Below are 22,544 nucleotides of genomic sequence, written 5' to 3'. Positions count from 1 at the left end.
TCTGAAAACATTCTATCATGGTGAATATTGTAATAAAGAATATATATTATTCTTAAAAGCCATGCATTGTCGCGGAAGTCATTCAGCCCGTATCGACGAGCGCCAATATTCGCGCCAACTTCGAAGGAAAGAAACCCGTCAACATTGGGAATGGCACACGTAGATTGTGTGAATAATTTTGAGAATGGTAAGATAAAAGGCTTTAAAAAGAAACAAGGACAATCATAGCGTAACAGTATATCTTAAACTTTGCAAATAACAGTAAAAAATGTTAATCTACTTCTCACGTGAATAATTATTCACCGATGTTTAGTCGCCGTAATTGTCGACAAATGATTTTTTCGGTCATTGTCATCTTGAAACTTATTCTGTAAGCTGGACTTGAGTTGAATTTAAAATATTTATTGGTCGTCCATTTTATGTGATTTCGTGTCAGCTGTTTGTTTGTTTTATTTAACAAAGTCAACAGGCTGCATAGAATATGTAAACAATGGTTTCACTGCAGGTTGGGGAAAACCGCCAACTTGCGTATAATACTTTTTGGTATTAATTTTTGGTAAGACTTCCTTTTTCACCCCTTACATATAAAACTAAGTTGCATAAACATTAAAGAAAATTATTTACCGTGCATTGATGCATTGTATGTATATTTTGAGATATCATTGGAAAGTTTCAAACAATTTGGATCCTGATCATGACCTCATACACTTCCACATATAATTTTCTACTTCATTTTAAAAGGGGGGGGGGGGGGGGGGGTGCAAAAGGAAGTCTTTCCAAATATTTTGTGAGATATCATTTTGGTACCGTTTTATTTGAATTGGACTTCTCAAGAAAACTCTCCCGTTTTCTTAGGTTGCGCTGCCATAAAAACCTAATTCCATTTTCGTTTATTCAGACATCCCAATTGTACATATAATTCGAAACTTATGACAATATCACAGCACTACTGTACATACCACAATCAAGGTCATATTTTTGACATAATTGAAGTTTGCAACCAAATCATAGGCACTGTCAGCATAATGTCAAAAACTGACAAAAGTTTTTGTTCTTCCTGATATTGATAGCAATGGGATTCCTTCAAATGTCAATGGAATATGCCCAATCAGCAAAAAATCTTTAAAATATTGAATTTCAAACATGAACAATCAGTATGATTAAACTGACAATAGACATGTGTAAATGAAACTATGCAATTATATTCCAATCCTGCATATTTTATTTTTCAGACCCAAAAGTCGCTGTGGGATGCAAAGATGAAAATGATGGCGGTCCTCCTTCCAAAAAATTAAGACAAGGTAAGTATCCATGTCTGAACTAAATGCTACTGCATTTTTGTACTAAACACTAACACAATGACGTGTATACTGTCCCTATAGCAACTAGAATCAAAATATAGTCATATCAAAAGTTGTAGCTTATCAATATATTGATGGTTTTTGGTCATTTGCTGGCCATAGGCCATTCTAAGATACAAAAAGAATGAGCAAGGTTAAGAATACTTACAAATTCCTGATAAAATTTACACCAATATCTCCAGCAAGCTTTGGTGTTGCAACTGATTAAACCATGATTGGTTTGATATACAATTATTGGTAAACAAATTGCCATAGGCTAGTCTAAACATTGATCAAATCAGAACAGCTGTTACAGAGAGGTGTGTTAAGTCATGCATATTAGAACTATTAAGTTACTTCTTGAAATAGTAGTTTATTTTGCTTAATTAATTCAGTAAAATTTTTCTCTTTTAGCTCGTTTGCCTTTCAAGCCTTTGGAACAGAAACCCCAAATTGTTTCCCCACAGGGACCAAAAAAGAGAAAGCTTTCTGATGGCGAATCACCAAGTGCCAAACTACACAAGAACCACAAACAGGAGCGCCAGCCATCTGGGGATAGCAAGCCCCTGGCTCCATGCATTGTTGATCATGATCCTGAAGTCAGTTCCAGTTCAGAAGCGGAGAATATTCCAGTAGGATTTCCGAACCGCATCCGTAATACTCTAGAGCGCTTTGTGAGGAAAGGTCCTCAGGAGGAGATCAGCTCTACAAATGATTGTATTGATATTGTAGAAAAGAATGATGAGGATGCTGAGAAACAGGAAAAGACCAGTTGTATTTCAAATGATTTGGATGACTCGGAAAAGAAATTGCCTGATCAAGAAAACACCAAGGGGTCTGATAAGGACTCTTCAAACAAGGAACAAGAGGGGTCTGATAAGGACTCTTCAAACAAGGAACAAGAAATGTCTATTAATGATGTATCCATATCATGTACCCCAGAAATAGAAATGACCAAGGATGAAAGTAAAGTTGAGCCAAAGGAAGATGTATCAGAAGTACAGTCAGAGAGTCAAGAAGTTGTCTCCATTGAAGAAGACGTTTCAAAAAATGATTCAAAAGATATTTTGAGTGAAGATGCATCTACAAAAGAAACCAATGATGTTTCAATGGATGAAGAAGATGTGTCTTCATCTGAAGATGTAAAATTGAACACTCCTGCCAAAACCAATAAGCTTGCTGCTAGTCCATTAAAGACCCCTAAAGCTGAGGTAAACCAGGCCAGTTCAGCTAGCCCAACATCTACACCAGCAGAGAGTCCTGTCTGTCCTCAGACACCTGGTTTAGATAGCCCAGAGAGCGGTAGTGATGGAACAAAGGCTGTTCGGTCAAAGGTATGGGTGTGGAGAGATTAAATTTTCTCAGACCAAAAAGATTTCATTCAGTCCTTTTTCTGAGGGCTTTTTGGGGCCTTTAACCCTTTGCCACATGCAGGTTATAACACTTCAGCACTCTGTGCCAATAGTGCAAAGATACATTGTTGCAATGCAACATTATTGCGCTGACTGAAATATACATACACCATCTCAATAGCAGTTTTTGAGAAATTAAGCTTTGTTTTGATTAATTTTTCTAAACCTAATTTTGAAAGTGAAATAGTTGTTTTAGACATTTTTAGTAAGTTACAATTATGTTCAAAAAATTTTAATTCTGTGCTATTTTCTTTATAAAACCAACAACACATAACCATGAAATCAGCAGTATACAAACAGAACAGACAAATTTCAAAATATTGTGACAATGTAATTTATAATTCATTGAATTCCTGTACATGAAATGATTCAACATTAACTCCCAAATGAAACAAACTGAATTTTCAAAGTTTTCCCAAGAATATTTCAACAGTTCAGGCTTAAGCCTAGAATATTTCATATCCGATGTCGCGACGAAGGAATGTGTATCCGACCATTTTGGGTCAAATCTACCTTCGTTTTTCAAATGCCAGCGAGCGTAGTTATTAGTGTGTCGAGCTATGGTGGAAAACTGATTCTCATTGAAGAAAAGGTAGAAATAATCAATGGGACTTGCAGTATCAATATCAAAAGTTTCTGGAAGTACTGGCCCCGTTTCCCTAACAAAATCATTTACCTAATGGCGGCGGTACAACTAGTCGCCGTTCGTCCTCATTTTCGGACTCGTTATCTGTTGACAGTTCATTTAGAACATCGTTAAGATCAAAATCTGACTCAATGTATTCAGGTCCAAAGCCATCGAACTCTAAATTATCATCATCGTCGCGCAAAATCGTAGCCACAGCCGCCATTACGCCTCGTTGTTGTCACACTTTTCTACACTCATGACTCACACTTTCTAGGTTAATTTATTCAAAAACTTTCGTATGAATGACGTGTACAAATCTGATTGGTTGATGCATTGATATCTTCTTAAAATAGTATCAGGGATTTCCAGATAGGTGTCGCTTTCAATCACAGGATTTTCCATGTCTAAGTTTACCGAACCGGCATGGCGTCGAGAGGCGCTTACATTGAGATAACGTAGAGGCGTCGAGAAGCGCTTACATGGAGATAATGCAGAGGCGTCGAGAAGCGCTTACATGTGGCAAGGGGTAAAGGCGTCCAGAGGCGCTTACATGTGGCAAAGGGTTAATGGGTCCAATTCCCAATTGAAATTATTTCATATTTAAGCCAAATTCCCAAAATTTGCCATTTACACTTGAAAAAATCTTTCCCAAATCATTGATTTTCTTCCCAAAATGAGACAAAAGGGCGCCTTCCCAAACCAGTGAGAAAAAGCCCTGACATAATTAGAGGTTTAGGAAACTGATGCAGAATATTGATGCAGTAATTAAACTTAGGTTTCATTTGGGCTATGCATAAGAAAATATGCAATGAATTTTCCAGTCATTCAATCAACAAACCTTGGGGAGTATTTTTTGTCCTGTATTGATATTGGATGTCATTGCCACTTCAGAGTATAAATATTTATAACTGACGCAAACGTAGAATGATCAATGGTAGTTATATAAAATCAATATTATTCTGCAGTTCGTTAAAATAATTCACCAAGATAAATTCAGAAAAATCAAATTCTATGCTTGGTGGGTACTTGAAAAGTGCAACATGGGTTTTAGAATAAGAGGAACCTTTTTAAATTTTAGAATAGAAATAGTCCTGTTTGTTGTGTTTGTCCTACTCAAGTAAATTGATTTTACTTCATACTTTTACACTTTAAAAAGTTTTCAATGGAGGTATTGACAATGAAGGATTTGTTCTTAAAGCAATTTACATTAAATAATATTCTGTGCTTATCTTTCAGCTTTCTGCAGCAAAAAAGAAAGAAAAGGAAACTCTGCGACAAAAGGTCAAAGAAGAGAGGGAAAAGAAACTTGAAGAAAAGAGACTAAAGAAGGAGGAAGAACGTCTGGAAAGGGAAGAGAAAAAGAAAGAGAGGGATGAAGCCAAAGCTCTCAAAGAAAAACAGAAAGAGGAAGAAAAGGTTTTTGATATGTCTTATTTAGAATAGAATATTGGCCATATAATTTATCTGGTGAAACAATAACTCCAAACAAGCCCTAAAATGTTAGCTGAAAGACCAGGAACAAAATATTAGTACAGAAAAAATGATTTATGAAAAAAAGGGAACTAATTAATTACCTTTATGTTTATATAAATTATACCTCTTTCCATACAGAGCTATGCCATTTATATAGTGATTGAACCGATTTTACATATCTTAATATCTTCCAAGGTGCACTAAAGCGCATCACAGGATATGTCGAAAGCTACTGCTATTGATAGCCACAATGAAATTTTGAAAAAAAATCAATTCATATGAAAACAAAGAACAGTCATTATAAATTTTTTAACCTTTGATAGCCATATACAATCATATGCTGAATTAATGGAACAGCCGGTGACCCTGCCAATCAATGTATACAATCATTGTTTTTGTTTTTTTTTTAACTTTTAAGATTTATTTTATGTGAATAGATGGAAAACACAATTTAAGGAACTGAAACAAGGACTATTTTTCTGACGTATTAATATTTAACTGATGTAATGTGTAGAAGATCAGTATGCGAAACGATGTTTTCATACTGTATTCATAGTGTTTTCATGGTCAAATGTTTGGTGTTTTCACCTGGTATGTTCATATAACGAACAAATAATCAAAATGTAAATTTAAAGAGTAAATAGGCATTAAGGCAGTCAAATGCTTCTTGCATCCCCTCATCTTTTGTGGTCTTGTGTAGATTCTAATTCATTTGATACTTGGATGATAAATTATTAATCATTTTGATAGCAAATGTGGCTACATTTGACCCGAGTGGTTAAGGTGTCCCGACACTTTATCACTAGCCCTCCACCTCTGGGTTGCGAGTTCGAAACCTACGTAGGGCAGTTGCCAGGTACTGACTGTAGGCCGGTGGTTTTTCTCCGGGTACTCCAGTCAATGAACTTAAGATTTTCATCTTCATAGACAATCGGTCTATGGGATTTCAAAATGTCATAGACCTACTAAAAACTTCATAGACCTAGATTTTTTACCAAAATTACATGTTGACAGAATCGATCCGAACACTACTAGAATTTATATGAAAACGTGGAATTATCCGACACCGTTTGGTGTCGCTAAGAATCTGGTGCATATACAATCAATGAAATCGGGCATAACATAACACCTACCTTACATATATGGATAAATGAGATATTTATTTACCCCAGAACACCCATTCAGTCCCACCTAGATGTTTTATTCCGTTCGTATAGACCCTCGCTTTACGCTAGTCAAAATTCCATACTGTCGACCCGCCATTTTGAAAGTGACAGTACGACTAACTACCCGAATCGGAACGCAATGGACCGAAAAGACCATATATCAATAATTGTGTTTTTCTTCTAACATAGTTAAAATTAAGAAAACTAAGCTTATTCTTCCCATAAACTGTTATATTCAATTCAAAATTTTATTATTTATAAACTATAAGCGGTAAAATATATAAAAATAAATGTTGTATTTTTTTCTTTTCGCTCCATCGCGCACTTAGGGTAATTAGTCCGACCACGACCTACACATAGTTAGCAATATGGCGTGGAGTCAAGTATGAGATTTTGACTAGCGTAAAGTGAGGGTCTATACGGACGGTATTAAATATCTAGGTGAGACTAAATGGGTGTTCTGTGTTAAATAAATATCTCATTTATCCATACATGTAAGGTAGGTGTTATGTCACTCCCGATTTTATTGTATACGCACCAGATTCTTGTGCATAGACATTCGGTCTTCAGTGTATTTATTTTCCATAGACCGACAGCAAATCTACTAGACTCGGTCTATCGTTAAGTTCGCACACTGGTACTCCGGCTTTCCTCCACCTCCAAAACCTGGCATGTCCTTAAATGACCCTGGCTGTTAATAGGACGTTAAACAAAAACAAACCAAACAGTTGACTCTGGAGTTCCTATATTGTCATAATGGACTCTTCTTTCTAGTTGGTTTATATAACGCCATTTTTTGATGCACTTGTACATTTTATGTAATGTATATATTGTAGGAAAAAAAGGAGAAGGAAAGACAAGAAAAGCTCTTGATGAAAGAGGAAGAAAAGAAGAAAAAACAGGAACAAAATGAGTAAGGGGAACACTGAATAATTCAACATGAAATATTCATTAATCTACAAAGACAGCAATGACCTCCAAATCTAAGTAGTTTCAAAATGACCATGATTTGGCACTAATAATGTTGGACTGGTCAAGGGCTTTTTCTGGAGGCTTTTTGGGGCCCTTAATGGGCCCAATTTCAAATTGAAATAATTTCATATTCAAACCAAATTCTCAAAATTTGCAATTTACTTCTGAAAACGTCTTTCCCAATTCACCAATTTTCTTCCCAAAATGAGACAAAAAGGCGCTTTCCCAAACTTGTGAGAAAAAACCCTGCTAAGAGTGACTCTATTTAATATTACTAAACTAATAAACATACTGCACTTTTAATCTTCTTCAGAAACAGAAAGCGTTTTAAATGGTAAAGGAAATGTGCACACTTTACGTGAATATTTACAGTAATAGAAAATGTTGACTGCAAAACAGTACTGGGCGAGAGATCTCAAAATAGAAAAAGTTTTTGAAAAGCGAGTGCTATACCATCATCACTGAAATAGCTAAGTGAGTGATGCAGGCCCCATTGGTCTCTTGTTTATAAGACTAAGCAAATAAGATAAAAAAAGAAATGGGCATGTTATCGAAAAGTGGAAATGTGTGAAACTTTTCTATCCCCTATTTTAGAGCAAAGTTGGAGGAGAAAAAGAAGAAAGACGAAGAACTGAAACTCAAGAAAGAAGAAAAACAAAGAGAGGAAGAAGAAAAAGTAAAGTTGTCTTTTATCTTTATTGGTAATGACTACCAGTGAAAGACTAGTCCACTTCTCAGGCTACTCAATATTTTATCACATAATTGCTTTCAGTCATCTTGCATAGAGTAAAATCTTAATTTCAAATTGTTGAAAGTTTTTTTATTAATTTTTGATTTTTTAAACTTTTACTCAAATTCTAGAAGGTGAAATAGTAGTTGGACATGTGTTTGGGGTTCTAAAATAGTTGTTTTTTAACAGGAGAAAAAAGCATCGAAGACGAAGCAAGCTTTCCAGAGCTTCTTCATCAACAAGCAAAGAGTGTCTCCAGTCTCAAAGGTGAGAAAGATGTTATGTAGATATTGAATACCTATCTGTTGATAATAATAGCTAATCATTGTCTACGTTTTTGAAGATTTTCTGTTCTTGATCTTCTATCTATTTTGAAGAATGGGATTCACAGTATTTGTTTTCGCCCAATCTAATTAAAATCTAGATGGTCATTATCACTACGTTACATGAACATCTAACAACATCCCATAAGGGGTCACGTTCTGATTACCTCTGTTAGATGTGTGTATTTCACTTTCAGGGCGAATTGGCATTTTGTCGATGTCATCAAAGCAAAACATTTCGTCACAGCATGCATCTAAAGCAAACCATTTCGGCACAGTATATAGCTATATGCTTTATGGGACGAAATGACTTGAAACAAATTGACATATTATACAAGCTATGCACTCTAGTCATGCTAATTCGGACATATAAAATTCACTTCCAAGATTCTGGAAGTAGTCATTTGATTGGCTAATCCAAAAGGTCACCCCGACGTGACCCCTGGTTGTGTTCTTGGGCAAGAAAGACACTTCACCCTTATTGTTCTTAATGACACGCCTACCGTCGGTTATTCAGTGAGGTAGTCACCAACTACTACAATGAGACCACACCTATGAATGTGTTCTGTTGGTGATTCCCGTTTGACAAACCTGGAGTCCTCCCATTATGTAGAATAATAGAATATAACATGGGTCTGTGCTGTGGACAGTGATATCTCAACCAGAGTGTTAAGAATTTGGCCAGTCAGCACAAGGCTTGCTGAGCGCTGGACAGCCAAACTCTTACACAAGGGTTTAGATATCCTTGTTCACGGAACAGACCCATGTTTGATCATTTTTCTCTCATACTTGCAAGCAAATGTATGTTTTTATGAAAGTTTTTCCTCACTCCATCTGGAATGCTCCTTGAAATGTGCGTCAAAATTAATAATGTCATTATTTACAACAAGGTTACTCCACATAACAGATAACGTTACATTATTGTGAGCAGCATCATATTTCGCATGCCAGCTATCTTTACCCCCTTGTGTGTGATCAATTTATCTTTTCCCTGGCAACCGCAGGATAACCCTGTGAAGTATGCGAGAAATTTTACTGGAATGCCCTTTGTTTGCACTTATAATGATCCCTGTGGAGGCATGGAAAAAGTTTTGAGCCATGTGTTGTGAACTTGTAGGTAAATGAAACAAACAGTTTGTTCATGCCTTTCGAAGTTAAGAAGGACATGAAACTGGCACCGTTCTGTCCCAGGAAACAGTTGGACATTGAGGCAGCAGCAACACTGGATCAGCTCTCTTTCCAACAGGTCAGTAATATTGTCTAAGGTGATGGTTTTAATTTTCAAAATTTGCAACAGTATTGTACCTCTTCCACTTTCAAAAAGTGAACAAGCAGTAAGCAGTTGTGATGGGAATTGGTTTCACTTACTGAATCGATAATTGGAAATATGAACTTTTCTGAATTAAGCACATAATTGCCCTTTTGTAGAAAATTTATGTAGATCTCAAATACATTTATTGCACGTTATCCTTTTGTTATCAATATCTTGAATATTGAACACAAAGCATTTAACAGTTGTTAATATATTTAAATATCCTTAATTGCCTGTGAACAAACAATGAACATATTGCTAAAAAAAACAACTACTACTTGGTTCGGTAACATTGCAAAAATGTGCAAAGGCGAAGATTTACGAACACTTCCAGAACCTTATGATTATTTGCGTTTCCATTGATCAATGATTGGTTTTATTTTATTTTTATTTGATCAGAGAAATTGTGATGAACGAAGATATCTCTATGCAAGAAGCCATCACTTATCTGCTGACTGTCCAATATAATAGTTATCAGTAATTCTGTGCTTTGTGTATATGTAGTAAAACTTGCTGCTATAGGTTTGCAGCAATCTCAAAAATAGTTTTATTCTTAATTACTTCGTATGTTTGGTGTAACTTATGGTTGATTGAAAGGTTTGGAATTAAATGTTTATTTTTGTTTGATTTATAGTCTTCAGACAGTGCCCTATACCTTGATGAGCTCAGAAAAGGGAAGATACGTCCAAAAAAATACACGGCAGTTGACAGGTAATGCTGAAACTAGTGCACAATAATCTTTTGGGGGGGGGGGGGGGGGGGGGGGGTAACACTTCTTACAAGGAAGAATTTTCGACTTTAACTTAGCTAATATAATAATCTTTGCATATACGTCTTGACAAATTTAACTCCTAGATATCTATGCTGTATTTATCTATTTTAGTGATATTGAGCTTTATTGGGTTTTGGATCTAATTCTGATAAGCAAATTTAAAGTAACTGTGAATTAATTTACATTCAGTATCCTTGAAAGCTTTGGCAAAAATTATATTCATTTTTCATGACAACATTGGCCTCATCACAGTGTGACCGGGACCGCGTTACTGTGGGAAGTACTCTCTGCTGTAGGATTTTTAGGTCACCTGAGACGAAGTCTCAAGTGACCTATTCTAATCGCCTTTTGTCCGTCGTCGTCCGTTTTACATTTTCGACTTCTTCTCCAAAACCACTTAACAAAATTCAATGAAATTTGGCAGAAAGTTTCTATGGCTGAAGGTCAACCAAAATTGTGAATTATATGGTCCCCACCCCCCAGGGGCCTGAGGGGTGGGGCCAAAAAGGGTCAAATTGACTAAAACTTCAAAAATCTTCTTCTCTACTCTCAGATATGTTGGAGTCAAACACTCTTTATAGATGAAAGGGTCTTGTGGTGCTTTACCAAAATTGTGAATTGCATGACCCTGGGGTCTCAAGTTTGCCCCTGGGGAGGGGGTAAACTTTACTATAGTTTATATAGGGAAATCACATTTTTGACTATTATTTGTTGGATTTCTATTGGAATTCATTCTAACTTGGTTCAAATTATCAGCATGGGATGACAGTTTAATGGTATGTACATGTTGGCCCTGGTTGACCCCCAGGGGTTGGTGGGCGGGGCCAAAAAGGGTCAAATTGACTGAAATTTCAAAAATCTTCTTCTCTACTCTCAGATATGGTAGAATCAAATACTCTTCATAGATGGAAGGGTCTTAAGGTGCTTTACCAAAATTGTGAATTTCATGACCCTGGGGTCTCACGTTTGCCCCTGGGGAGGGGGTAAACTTTACTATAGTTTATATAGGGAAATCACATTTTTGACTATTATTTGTTGGATTTGTATTGGAATTCATTCTAACTTGGTTCAAATTATCAGCATGGGATGACAGTTTGATGTTATGTACATGTTGGCCATAATTGATCCCGAGGGGCTGGTGGGTGGGGCCAAAAAGGGTCAAATTGACTGAAATTTCAAAAATCTTCTTCCCTACTCTCAGATATGATAGAATCAAATACTCTTCATAGATGGAAGGGTCTTGTGGTGCTTTACCAAAATTGTGAATTGCATGACCCTGGGGTCTCACGTTTGCCCCTGGGGAGGGGGTAAACTTTACTATAGTTTATATAGGGAAATCACATTTTTGACTATTATTTGTTGGATTTCTATTGGAATTCATTCTAACTTGGTTCAAATTATCAGCATGGGATTACAGTTTGATGTTATGTACATGTTGGCCCTGGTTGACCCCCAGGGGCTGGTGGGCAGGGCCAAAAAGGGTCAAATTGACTGAAATTTCCAAAATCGTCTTATCAACTATATGTTAGAATCAAATACTCTTCATAGACTGACCCCATTAGGACTGATGGGTGGGGCCAAATAGGGTCAATTTAGTTGGCCGAAATAATTCAAATCTCAGGTGACCGTTAAGGCCCTTTGGGCCTCTTGTTTCTTCCTCCCATTGTCTTTTAAATAAACAATCTATGTTATATATACATAAATCCAATGTTGTTACAGTCTCCTAAATGTTCAAAACATAAAAAAAATCTCACATAATATAAGTGTCGTAGAAGGAACTACATTTTGATTTTGTTGTTGTTATGACATTTGCTAAAACCATGCCAAGTTAACTGTCTGACACTTTTCCCGCGAAAACGGCTGTTCTCTCTGGCATTACTCCCAGGTAAAAACATGAAAAATTGTTGTTTTTTTTATCATTGGGGCTTAAACAGATGAAATAGAAAATAAGTTATATGAGCTGTGCTTGAGAACTGGCAACTCTGAAGTTAACCTTTAAATTTCCAGGAAAATTGATATGGTTGATGACGACGTGATGCTTGTACATGATGAGGAAGTGGTCAAGAAGGTTACATACCATTGTAAACTTCTACAGTTCCACACAAATTACAGACCACCTTACTACGGAACATGGAGGAAAAACAGCAAATTTGTCAGTCCAAGGAATCCCTGGAAACAGGACAAGGTATTCAGTTACTTCAATGTAAATGTATATGGCTATGTAGTGCGTTTTGGGGGCAGATATTTGTATTTGGCACTATTCTGAAATAACATTTCATCATATTAAAGCTAAAATTTCCAAAATCTGTAGTTCATTTGTTAAAGTTAAAAGTTTCCAATCCAAATGAGTGATGTGCCGTACACTGCCATTGGGTCACTTATAACTAATTTGAGTGAAATATTAAGTACCATATATCCATTAACCACTAGTTATATAACCTCTATTCTATAGCCAGCAATAGTTACCAAATTTTCATGCTTGCACACCCATCCTACTACAAATGCAGCAAATATATTCATATTCATGTCGGCTCATAAGGGGAGACAATTTCTAATTAACCCTTAATTGACCTTGTAAACACAACTCGGAGCTCACAGTGGATTTTTTTAACAGGTGATCTATTTGGCTACCAAGTCATAAAATCTAGACGTCAATTGGAAAAGTTAGTCGCCTGGCCAAATTGTCTTGCATTAAAAAAAATCTTTTACTTCTTAAGTTCAGTGTAACATCTCTGTAACTTTTTTAATTGTGAATGTCATTTTAGTATTGACTGCAACCTTTGAAAGATTAACCAAATCACAAATTTACAGTGGTTTTTTAGTGGCCATGCAGGTGCCTTATAGGTCAATAACTGGTAGCCAATGGTGAATTTAAGGTGCCATGGCCACTAAAATAGGCACCACTTTGAGCCCTACAACTTAATTGAGCATGTTTTGTGATGTTTCAGGATGTGTTTGACTATGAAGTAGAAAGTGATGATGAATGGGAGGAGGAAGAGCCCGGAGAAAGTTTGTCTGGATCAGAGGTATGTTTGTTCTCTAAAATGTATTTACCCAATAAATCAAATGATCAGTATCGCTGGTTAATAGCATATTCAACCTTCAAAAAGCTCTATTGAGACAGCAATTCCTACAGAAATGTGTTTCCTCCCAAAAGTTGTGTCGGACAAAACACAGGGAATTGGCAGGATTTTATATGGACCACAGGCTGGAAATTTGTCCCAGTCAGATAAATGAGTAGCAATGGTAGGGTAGCCAGATTTTAGGGACAAAATCTTACCAATATGTATTGTAACCCCAAACCAGCCTAGGTATAATGGAAAAGTTTATATAAAAGAATGTTATTTTAATACTTTTGGTGCTATACTGTTTACAAGTATTTTTTTTTTCTTCAAATATTGTTTTCTGTGAAGCCAATTCAGCATCAACATACGTTAAAAATTGATAATGATTTAATTGAGATGCTCTAAAATATATCAAAAACAGTAGGTCTTAAGATGCTTTATTTGTAATCTGAGGTAAATAGAAGATATATTTTTTTATCAGGGAGAGGAAGAGGAGGAAGGTGCTGATGGGGAGGAGGAAGATGACTGGATGGTTCCCCATGGATACCTATCTGATGATGAGGGATGTCAGGCTGATGAAGATGTGTGTATTAGTTTCTTGTCTTTCCATATTGCTACAATATTAGATTTCTGAAAAAGACTGCTATATTACTAAAATAAGTTTTATTCTCAAGTATCATTTATGTAAAGGTAATTGTGATAGTGTGTTTGACATAACGATAAAATAACTTGATATGGTGATTACCTTATAAATGGAAGATCTCACATTCGTGGTTATGCCATATGGAATTCATTAAATAAGTTAAATTATTTGGTGTGACACAAGCCTGTATAGGCTTTCTTGAACAAGTTTAATAAATACCATATTTCTCCCAAAATAACATTTCACCTCCTATGTTTTTGAAAAACATTTTATATATGATCTTTCGTATCAAAAGAAATATAAACTGAATGATGGTGCTTACATTTCCACAAACTGATAACTATTGCATGATCATAATGCATTATTGATAGTTGTAAAATTTTCTGAGGCTAATATTCATGGTTGTCCAATCAGAACTAGATCATGAGCATTAAATTTCCAGCAACCGTGCCTGGTAGACATTCCATAGTAAACAATTCTATCCATTTGTGTGTATATGTAATAATTCATCGTTTTTGTAATGACCCTGAATAAAGTTATATTAACCTAGTGATTATAAACAACGACATGCATATGTGGGATACCAACACAATTTTTGAGTTTTAATTTGAAAGGTTTTTTTTGTAATTGTTTTATTTTTCCAATTTTCATAGATATGTAATATACACAAAACATAGACAACACTAAACATAGCTTTCATTCTTCATACACACTCATTCATTCATATCTATCACCTTCTTTCAACATGCCTTCAAACAAATTCCAATCATCAACACTTATCGCCATCCTCAAAATAATCATGATCATCATCAAAATAATTCTAATCATCATCATCCTCATCATCAATAGTCATCATCATCATTACAATCATCATCGTCATCATCATCACCATTAACATAGTCATCAACAACATCATCATTTATATAGTTTAATTTGAAAGTTAATATTTGTATTATAATGATTCTTTATCAGGTAAGTCCAGAGATGATGAAGGCAGCACGTCAGGCCAAGCTTGAATCCTGGGAAAGTGAATTGAAGCGCCAGACCAAAGCTGCGTTGCCTATCATAGTTGGCTGTGTTTGGCAACAGGCTGTTCATAGTCTACAGAAACAAGTCCAAGAAACCATTAACAGTTACCAGGTAAAACTAGGCCCAAATGATTGATACTAGCGTTATATTGATATAGGATTAATGTATATCATAAACATTCTACATGTCTCATTGGATTTTAAAATAGTTAACCGACCATAAAAAAATAAACTTCATTCATTTGTCATGATAAGCCACTTATTTTGCCAAGATGTAGGTTCTTGTGACAGGAGACAAGTATTGTCAAATATGTTGCCCAGTATCTTTTTGTAAATGTTCAATGCATTGTGCAATCCAACCTCCTTCCTTAATGGGGAACCACCATTCTGTATGACAGATTATAATCGTCTGTCCAATATATAATATTTTTCTTTGGTCCATCCAAGATTGACATTTTTTTCTGAAAATAGGACAATAAAACAGTTGCTGTATATACAGTAAAACACGGTTATAACGAATTCAAGGGGACCAACTGAATCAGTTCGTTATATTGATAGTTCGTATTACGTGTATTACGAATTTTATTGTTTTTTCCTAAAAACTTCGCTATATGAAAATAAAATTACAAACATGTACAAATTAAAAGCGATTCAATTATTTTAAGTCAGTTATAATTTTCTGCCGAAACTTTTCGTGTGAGGCAAGTGTGTACAAAGTACTAAAAACATCTGACATATCATTTTGGGACTCCAAAAAATGTATATCTCGTGTAAATAATAATCACTCGCCGTAGCACAACTGATTACGGAATGTTCCTCCTCTGTCTCTATTTTCTCCTCGTCGTCATTCTCCAAAACGTTCATAACGTCTTTTACAACATCTGCATCAATACAGACGAAATCGGTCGCGGTGACCTTTACCCCGGAAGTCTCGTTTTCACTAGCTCTCAATCGCTTGATGATAAAGCCATTGCGAAACATACATGTACCGTGTACACACTAATAAGACATCTAAGAATGGATTAACAATTTGACATAAACATCGACAAAACAACTCACTATATTCAGAGGTCATCGAAAACATAACTCACCGATTCAATAGCCGAACAAATATATACCCTGAAACGTGCCCTCGGGTGCCTATCGAAAACACCGTCGTGATCACCAGGGCATGACTCCGACTTCGGAGATGGGTTCGTACTATAGTGTTAAAATAACATAAAATTTCAGCCGACGGGACCACTAAATTGGTTCGTTATAGACAATATTTCGCTATGTGAAATTCGCAATATAAATACAGAATTACATAGAAGTAAGAGGGAGAAAAGCTGGGGAATCAGGATCAGTTCGCAATATCCATAAAATCGCTATAAGCGTGTTCGTACTAAACGTGTTTTACTGTACTTGTAAACCATTCCAATATTGGGGGGGGGGGGGGGGGGGGGGATCTTGACATTTTACTCAAATTTTTAATGTATATTATCATTGTTATTATCAAAACTTGAATATATTGTGTTATTCCAAAACTCGGTCCTACAAATAGAAAAGTTTTATGTAATATTCTGTTTGGAGATAAAATTTTGTCCAGATACAAATACAGATGTAAATTTCCAAGGTTTGAAAGTTTGAATTTGATCACTCTGACCAGGAAATTATTAAATTTTCTAGTTGTACCGTGTTGTTGGCCTCGGACTGAACTCCACATCTTTCTAACTTTCAGGCTGTGTGTTTGAGTACCGACCCTATACCAACCACATTCAGTGGAGGTATTTACAGTAAGCTGGACGGTTCACCCTCCGACAAGAACTGTGCTACACCCAAAAATGGCATGAGAAAACCTGTTCCCGAGGAAGGTGAGAGATTTTAAACACATAGTTTTTAATTTCAATTTAAAGGTAGTTATATGATGAGACTAAGAGAGTTTTACAATGCAACCATGGGCTGGCTCAGTTACTTGGGATACTTAACCTACAATTTCTATATTTTGTATGAGAGCTTTTCCAGTAAAACATCTACCCCACCACAGGACTCCAGGTTTGGTTAAGGGGTACCACCTATGGAATTTATATGATAAATAGTGAATAGAAGTGATTTAATGTGGAGTCCTGGGGTCGGGTAGATATTTTATTGGAATAGCCCTGGGATTGATTTTTGATATTTGAAAAACTGCCAATAGTGCAAGTCTTACCCAGCTACAGGGGCATTGCTTCCAGAGTTATGGAAAGTTCTCTCTCTATATTAAACCATATATAATTAATTCAGCCCAATTAGCCATTAAATGTCACTTGTTCCTATCAAAGTTGTTTCTAAAGATGAGGTTTATAGACAATTTAAGGTGTTGTACAGAAGTCTTAACTTAAATTGCTGTTAAATGTTAAGTTTTTCCTTACATATTTAATGAAATGAAGTGATTTTCCAATATAATGATAAAATTATTCTCAGCATGTGATGTCTGTTGAATAGGCCTTAGGCTTTCCATTTCTCGGGGGGGGGGGTCCTTAAAAAACTAATTATCACACTATGGAATATTGACAATATCTCTTCTTGCTGTTTCTGGTTAAAACAAAAACAAGAATGTTTTATAGAAAGATTTAATAATTCTGTTTTATTTCACAGCAATGCCAGATTTGATTCGTTTGGTCCATGGAAACTTGGCAGGAATCAAGAAACTGATTAAAAAGTTCCGTGTATTTTGGGGACAAAAGATTTCTGGTGAACCAACCCCATCAACACCTACAGAGTCAAAGATGGAAGTTGATACTAATGAAGTGAAAGATGAGGAAACACACAATGAAAAAACTGCCATGGATACCTCGGAGATCATCGAGGATGTCAACACATACTGTATATCTAAACGACAACTGGAACTTAAAATATCAGCCATAGCTGTAGCGTGAGAAGCGTGCAACATACAAGAAAGTTTGTTGGTATGTGCACGAAAACTTTCTGGAACAGTACAAATTGACTGATCTGCCTGTGCCTAATTTACAAGACACTGACATCGAGGCTCCAAAGCCTAAATCTGAGGAACAAACTACGCCCACTCCCTTACTTAAAACACCAAAAGTGTCCATTACACAGTTTGCAAGACCGATGTCTCCATCCGAGATTGCAGCCCAGCATGCCGCTGTGGCAGCCAAACAGGCCGCTGAGGCATCTGCCAGATTAGCAGCATTAGAAGCTGCATCTAAACAGGCTGCAATCGAGGCAGCCGCAAAACAGCAAGCTATGGAAGCAGCCATGCGCCAGGCAGCGGCAGTCAATGCCACTCAACTTGGCAATATGACAGTTATCCCTGGAGCTTCATTTACATCTCCGCAGCACAGACCTAATGTCAACTTCTTATCGCCCTCGCATCCTAACTTTGGTAAAGTCACATCACCAAAGGTTGTACTCCCTGGAGGATCTCTTACACCGAAATCGTCCATGGAGAATCAGAGGAAAAGAATCACTCCAACTATGTTATCTCCACTACTTCAGAAATCTTTACAAAGTTCCCCAATGGGAAAAAATGAATCTCCCATCAGGAGAGTTCCCGCTATGGTTTCACCAAGTAATTCTCAAAAGAAGGTGACTCCATCAAAGATTTCGAGTGATAATCAACAGAAAAGGATAGTCCCTACTACAGTATCACCCCTGCAGACAAAGGCTGTTCCAAAAACTGACTCACCGTTCAACATTGTCAGTGTGAAACCTATAAACAAGCCAAATGTTAAACCTCAGGGCCATTCAGAGCCAGTCAAGTCACCTTCCTCATTACAAAGCCCTGTTAGACAACCAGTGAAAATAGGCCCTGTTAAACCAATAAATCAGGTGATGAAAATTGTAGGGGAAGGTCATGATTTAGAGAATGCCATTGTCATAGATTAACATACTTTCTCATAATTTAAACAAAAATTAAAATATATAAACAGATAGTAATTTAAGAAGAAGAAAAAACTCATCCTTATCGCCATTATAAACCAGTAAGTTGGTGTGGTATCTGAACAGCGGGAAGATTAACTGTTCGTGTATTGAAATGCGATGTTTAATGAAATAGCATCTTTATGTTCAATTTAAATTTGAAGTGATGAAAAGCTCACCAAGTGCAATATAAAGGGATCGTAGCCACCAGTTAATGTGCATTTGATATTCGTATAATGGTGGACTTTGACCTATGCCAACTTTTAGATCAACCTTAACTTAATTCATGATGACAGTGTTCATGTGCTCATAAGATCATAGGATGATTTCTTATTGTTTACAGTAAGGATTTGGCACAAAAAGTCCTTAGGGCTATTCCAGTAAAATATCTACCCCACCCCAGGACTCCAGTTTTTGTTTGATAATAAAATAGAATTGCTGTGGATGATTTCCTTTATTTGTAAAAGAACTAAGAGGTAGGAAACCCAACCATGGACAGAAGTGATTCATTTTGGAGTCCTGGGATCAGGTAGATGTTTTAATGGAATGGCCCTTAAATTCTATTTAATAACATAAAATCAACCTACCAGTAATGGAAGCACTTCAAAATTGATACAGTTGTATACAAGAAAAAATATCTATTATTTTGTATTTGACATCAATTGAAATACAAGCATGCTTTCATTTTCTCAACATAAGAGAATGTTTGAAACATGCCGATTATAAATTATAATTGACAAAAAAGATGGTACAATCATAAATCAACACCATTTAACTTTTGTTTTGTTAAAACGCTAATGAGAGTAACCATACCTGATCAAAGATTGTTCCCCCTGATAACAACCTATCTATTATAGTAGCTTTTGAGGGGACACCATGATTCTTTTTTTCTCTCTCTTTTATTTTCTTTTTCTGGAAAGCAGGTGCAACTTGCTAAATGCTTTCCATATATATTTTGGAACACCTGGCCCCAGTCAGCTTCATCAAAATTCCTTAACTTAAATTTTTCTATAGGAAAGCATTAAAGATTTTAAGGAAGTCTCCTCTAAGATTCTTATCCTTAAATTCTGTTACAGTATTATGCTTTCCTTAGGAAAATTTTCAAGTTCAGGAACATTGATCCATGAAACTGGGGTCTGGATAGATAACATAGGCACAGATTATTGTTTGTACACCAACAAGTTTACATTGGCAAATGAAACTCTGACAGTGCATCCTTACACTTTTAAGTTCTTTATTCCATTGCTGGCAAGTCTGATGTTAGAGTCGCTTATAAGCAGAATAAGTTTCATTTTCTATGCAATAAACATTTAAAGGCACAAGAACTATCCTGACAGTCTACCTTATTGATAATGTGTAAGGGGAAAAAAACAGAAGTTTCTTTTACCTTATTATGCAAGAAATGTGAATTTTGTGTGTTGAAGTGTTAAGGAAATTATCAGTACATGTACAATAATAATGAGTTAGCGGAAAAGAATCATAAATATCTCTTTAAATATGTTTATGAGAGTGAAAACAAAACATTGTCAGGGTATTTTTTAATTCATTTATTCCACTTGAGAGATGTTTCCCTAATAACTGGTCATGTTTTTCACATGATTATTGTAGGACCATCTGGCCTGTTTTTGCTACAATTCATTGCCATTTTCCACCCATTTATATTTTGTATTTATTTTTGTATAATCACCATTGAGATGGAAGATTTATTTTTATAAGTCACAGTATTTTTAATTTAAATGAAAGGACACATTGACGTTGCTAGTCCAACACTTGGTGATACGTTTATGAGTAGGTATATGTAGAAAAAAAATGTTTAAAAAACTAAGTGGATCAAATATGAACAATAGGGGAAGAAAAGTGATATTTTTTTTTTTTTTTTTTTTCCAGGTCAAACAATATATGTAAATCCAATTCACTTGATAGAAAGATATTCATTTTAGAATATCAACATTTTTACATTGTGTCACTGGAGCAGATTCTGATTTTAGTAATTTCTGTCTAAAATTGGTCAAAAACTATTTTTAATAATGGGATAGCTTAGGTAACTATTGACAAGAATATTTAGCCTTGGTTGCAAATGGAATCTGAATATAGTGTACATCTATTGTGTTAGTGCTAGGTCATTAATTTGTATGTATTATGTACGTATAAACATGCTTCATGGTATAAATTTATCAATATGTCGTGTATAGAACTGTCTATATTACTTTTATATCGATAAAAAGTGTTTTCAAGATATTTATGAATTCTTAAACAGTGAATCACAATAAATTTACTCTTAAATATTGTTTAATATATGATCTGTTTGTATTCCTTTGCCTGTATCGGTTCAAATTGGAATCATTTAAAGATCGGTTTCTGTAGTTTATTACTGTTTTTTTATGCCAATTCAATTCAAATATTCTTTGTTTTTGAGGGTTTTTTCTTGTGGAAACAGTATATATATCTATGATGAAATTTGCCTCGTATATAGTGTAGTTGAAATTTCTGTGTGTCCTCAATATTATGATATTGATAAGACATTAAACAGTTACAACTAACATCTAATTGTCATTGCAAGATCTAGCCATTTCAATAATATTTAATTCTTTTTATAGAATTGCAGAAACCCTTTAACTGCAGACTATCTCAATTCTTCATCTCCTTCTTTTTCATTCTGATTTTGTTTGTAATATATGACGGATATATGAATGGGATATTTTCCCTGAAAATAAAATAGCATGCAGATTTGCATATAATGTTTTTATTTGTTGTTATAAACAGGACAAATTGGCGAATTACAGTCCCTCACCAATGCAGGAACTACGGTAATTCTACTGAATGTTTGACTGACCCAGTGTATTCAATAATTAACAAATTCAGGCCTGTACAATTTCCGTCTTACTGGGTAGCTCAAAAAGTTTGAAGTCAAACTTTAACCCAACTTGGTTTATTGTATGGACATCTGAACACAATACAGATTACATGAATTTTAATTCGGCTGTGTTTTTTGGGTTAAAAACATGAAATGCATATACAGTCAAACTTGTAATAGCGGGCATCTGTCCATAACAGACAGTTACAGGAATCCCCAATGAAAATCACTATATAAATAGCTTGTATATAGCGGACACCTTCCTAATGCGGACACTTATTTTTGTCCGTAAAGTTGTTAAAAATTCCGTATAACGGACACGTGAAACCATAGCTGTTGTTATTTGTAAGAGAAAAATAATCATTCACCCCTTTTTGGGGTGAGATAGGGGGATCTCAACCCGAGGGGAGAAATTGTTAAATTCCCAAACACGAGGCTTGCCGAGTGTTTGGGAACTTAAAAATATCTCATCTCAAAAAGGGGTGAGTAATTATTTTTCTCCTACCCTGTTTTCCAATCGAAGTGTGAACCAAATCCAAACGTATGTAAACAACAAGTGTACGGCAGATGACAGTTGTGATGAGACTGCAGCAGACACCTTATGATGTTGATTTCATACGAAATATAGTTCTGATTAGCTTGTCAAAAAGAACACAAAACACTCGGTTAACTCTGATTATTATCCCCTCGCGACGAAAGTCGGGGAGGGGGATATAGCATTCCGTTCGTAAGTAACTACATACGTACATATGTTCACTTTTTGTCGGCGCTCTTGCGACTTCATTTTTGAACAGATTCTGACCAAACTTCATATATGGGTCCAGCATGGGAATACCTCGAATGAGTTCGTGTTTCAAGGTCAGCGTTACTATTTATAGAAAATCTTTGTCAGCGCTCTTGCGACTTCATTTTTGAACGGATCC

At 35.6% G+C, this 22,544-nt stretch overlaps 1 protein-coding gene across 1 annotated transcript; it reads left to right on the top strand.

Moving 5' to 3' along the window:
* Positions 1-30: 30 nt before the first annotated feature.
* Positions 31-20,656, top strand: LOC117334572 (chromatin assembly factor 1 subunit A-like). Its single transcript, XM_033894263.1, is given in 16 exon segments — positions 31-187; positions 1,233-1,301; positions 1,755-2,674; positions 4,617-4,796; positions 6,856-6,932; positions 7,586-7,667; positions 7,911-7,988; positions 9,162-9,290; positions 9,991-10,067; positions 12,136-12,313; positions 13,077-13,154; positions 13,675-13,776; positions 14,809-14,976; positions 16,585-16,717; positions 17,481-17,755; positions 17,757-20,656. Coding segments are annotated over 16 exon segments (3,561 nt in total). The 5' UTR covers positions 31-150; the 3' UTR covers positions 18,735-20,656.
* Positions 20,657-22,544: the final 1,888 nt, after the last annotated feature.

Source organism: Pecten maximus, chromosome 9 (assembly GCF_902652985.1).
Source record: "Pecten maximus chromosome 9, xPecMax1.1, whole genome shotgun sequence".
NCBI lineage: Eukaryota > Metazoa > Mollusca > Bivalvia > Pectinida > Pectinidae > Pecten > Pecten maximus.
The sequence above is the reverse complement of the archived record's forward strand: the minus strand, read 5'-3'. Positions and strand labels throughout refer to the sequence as shown.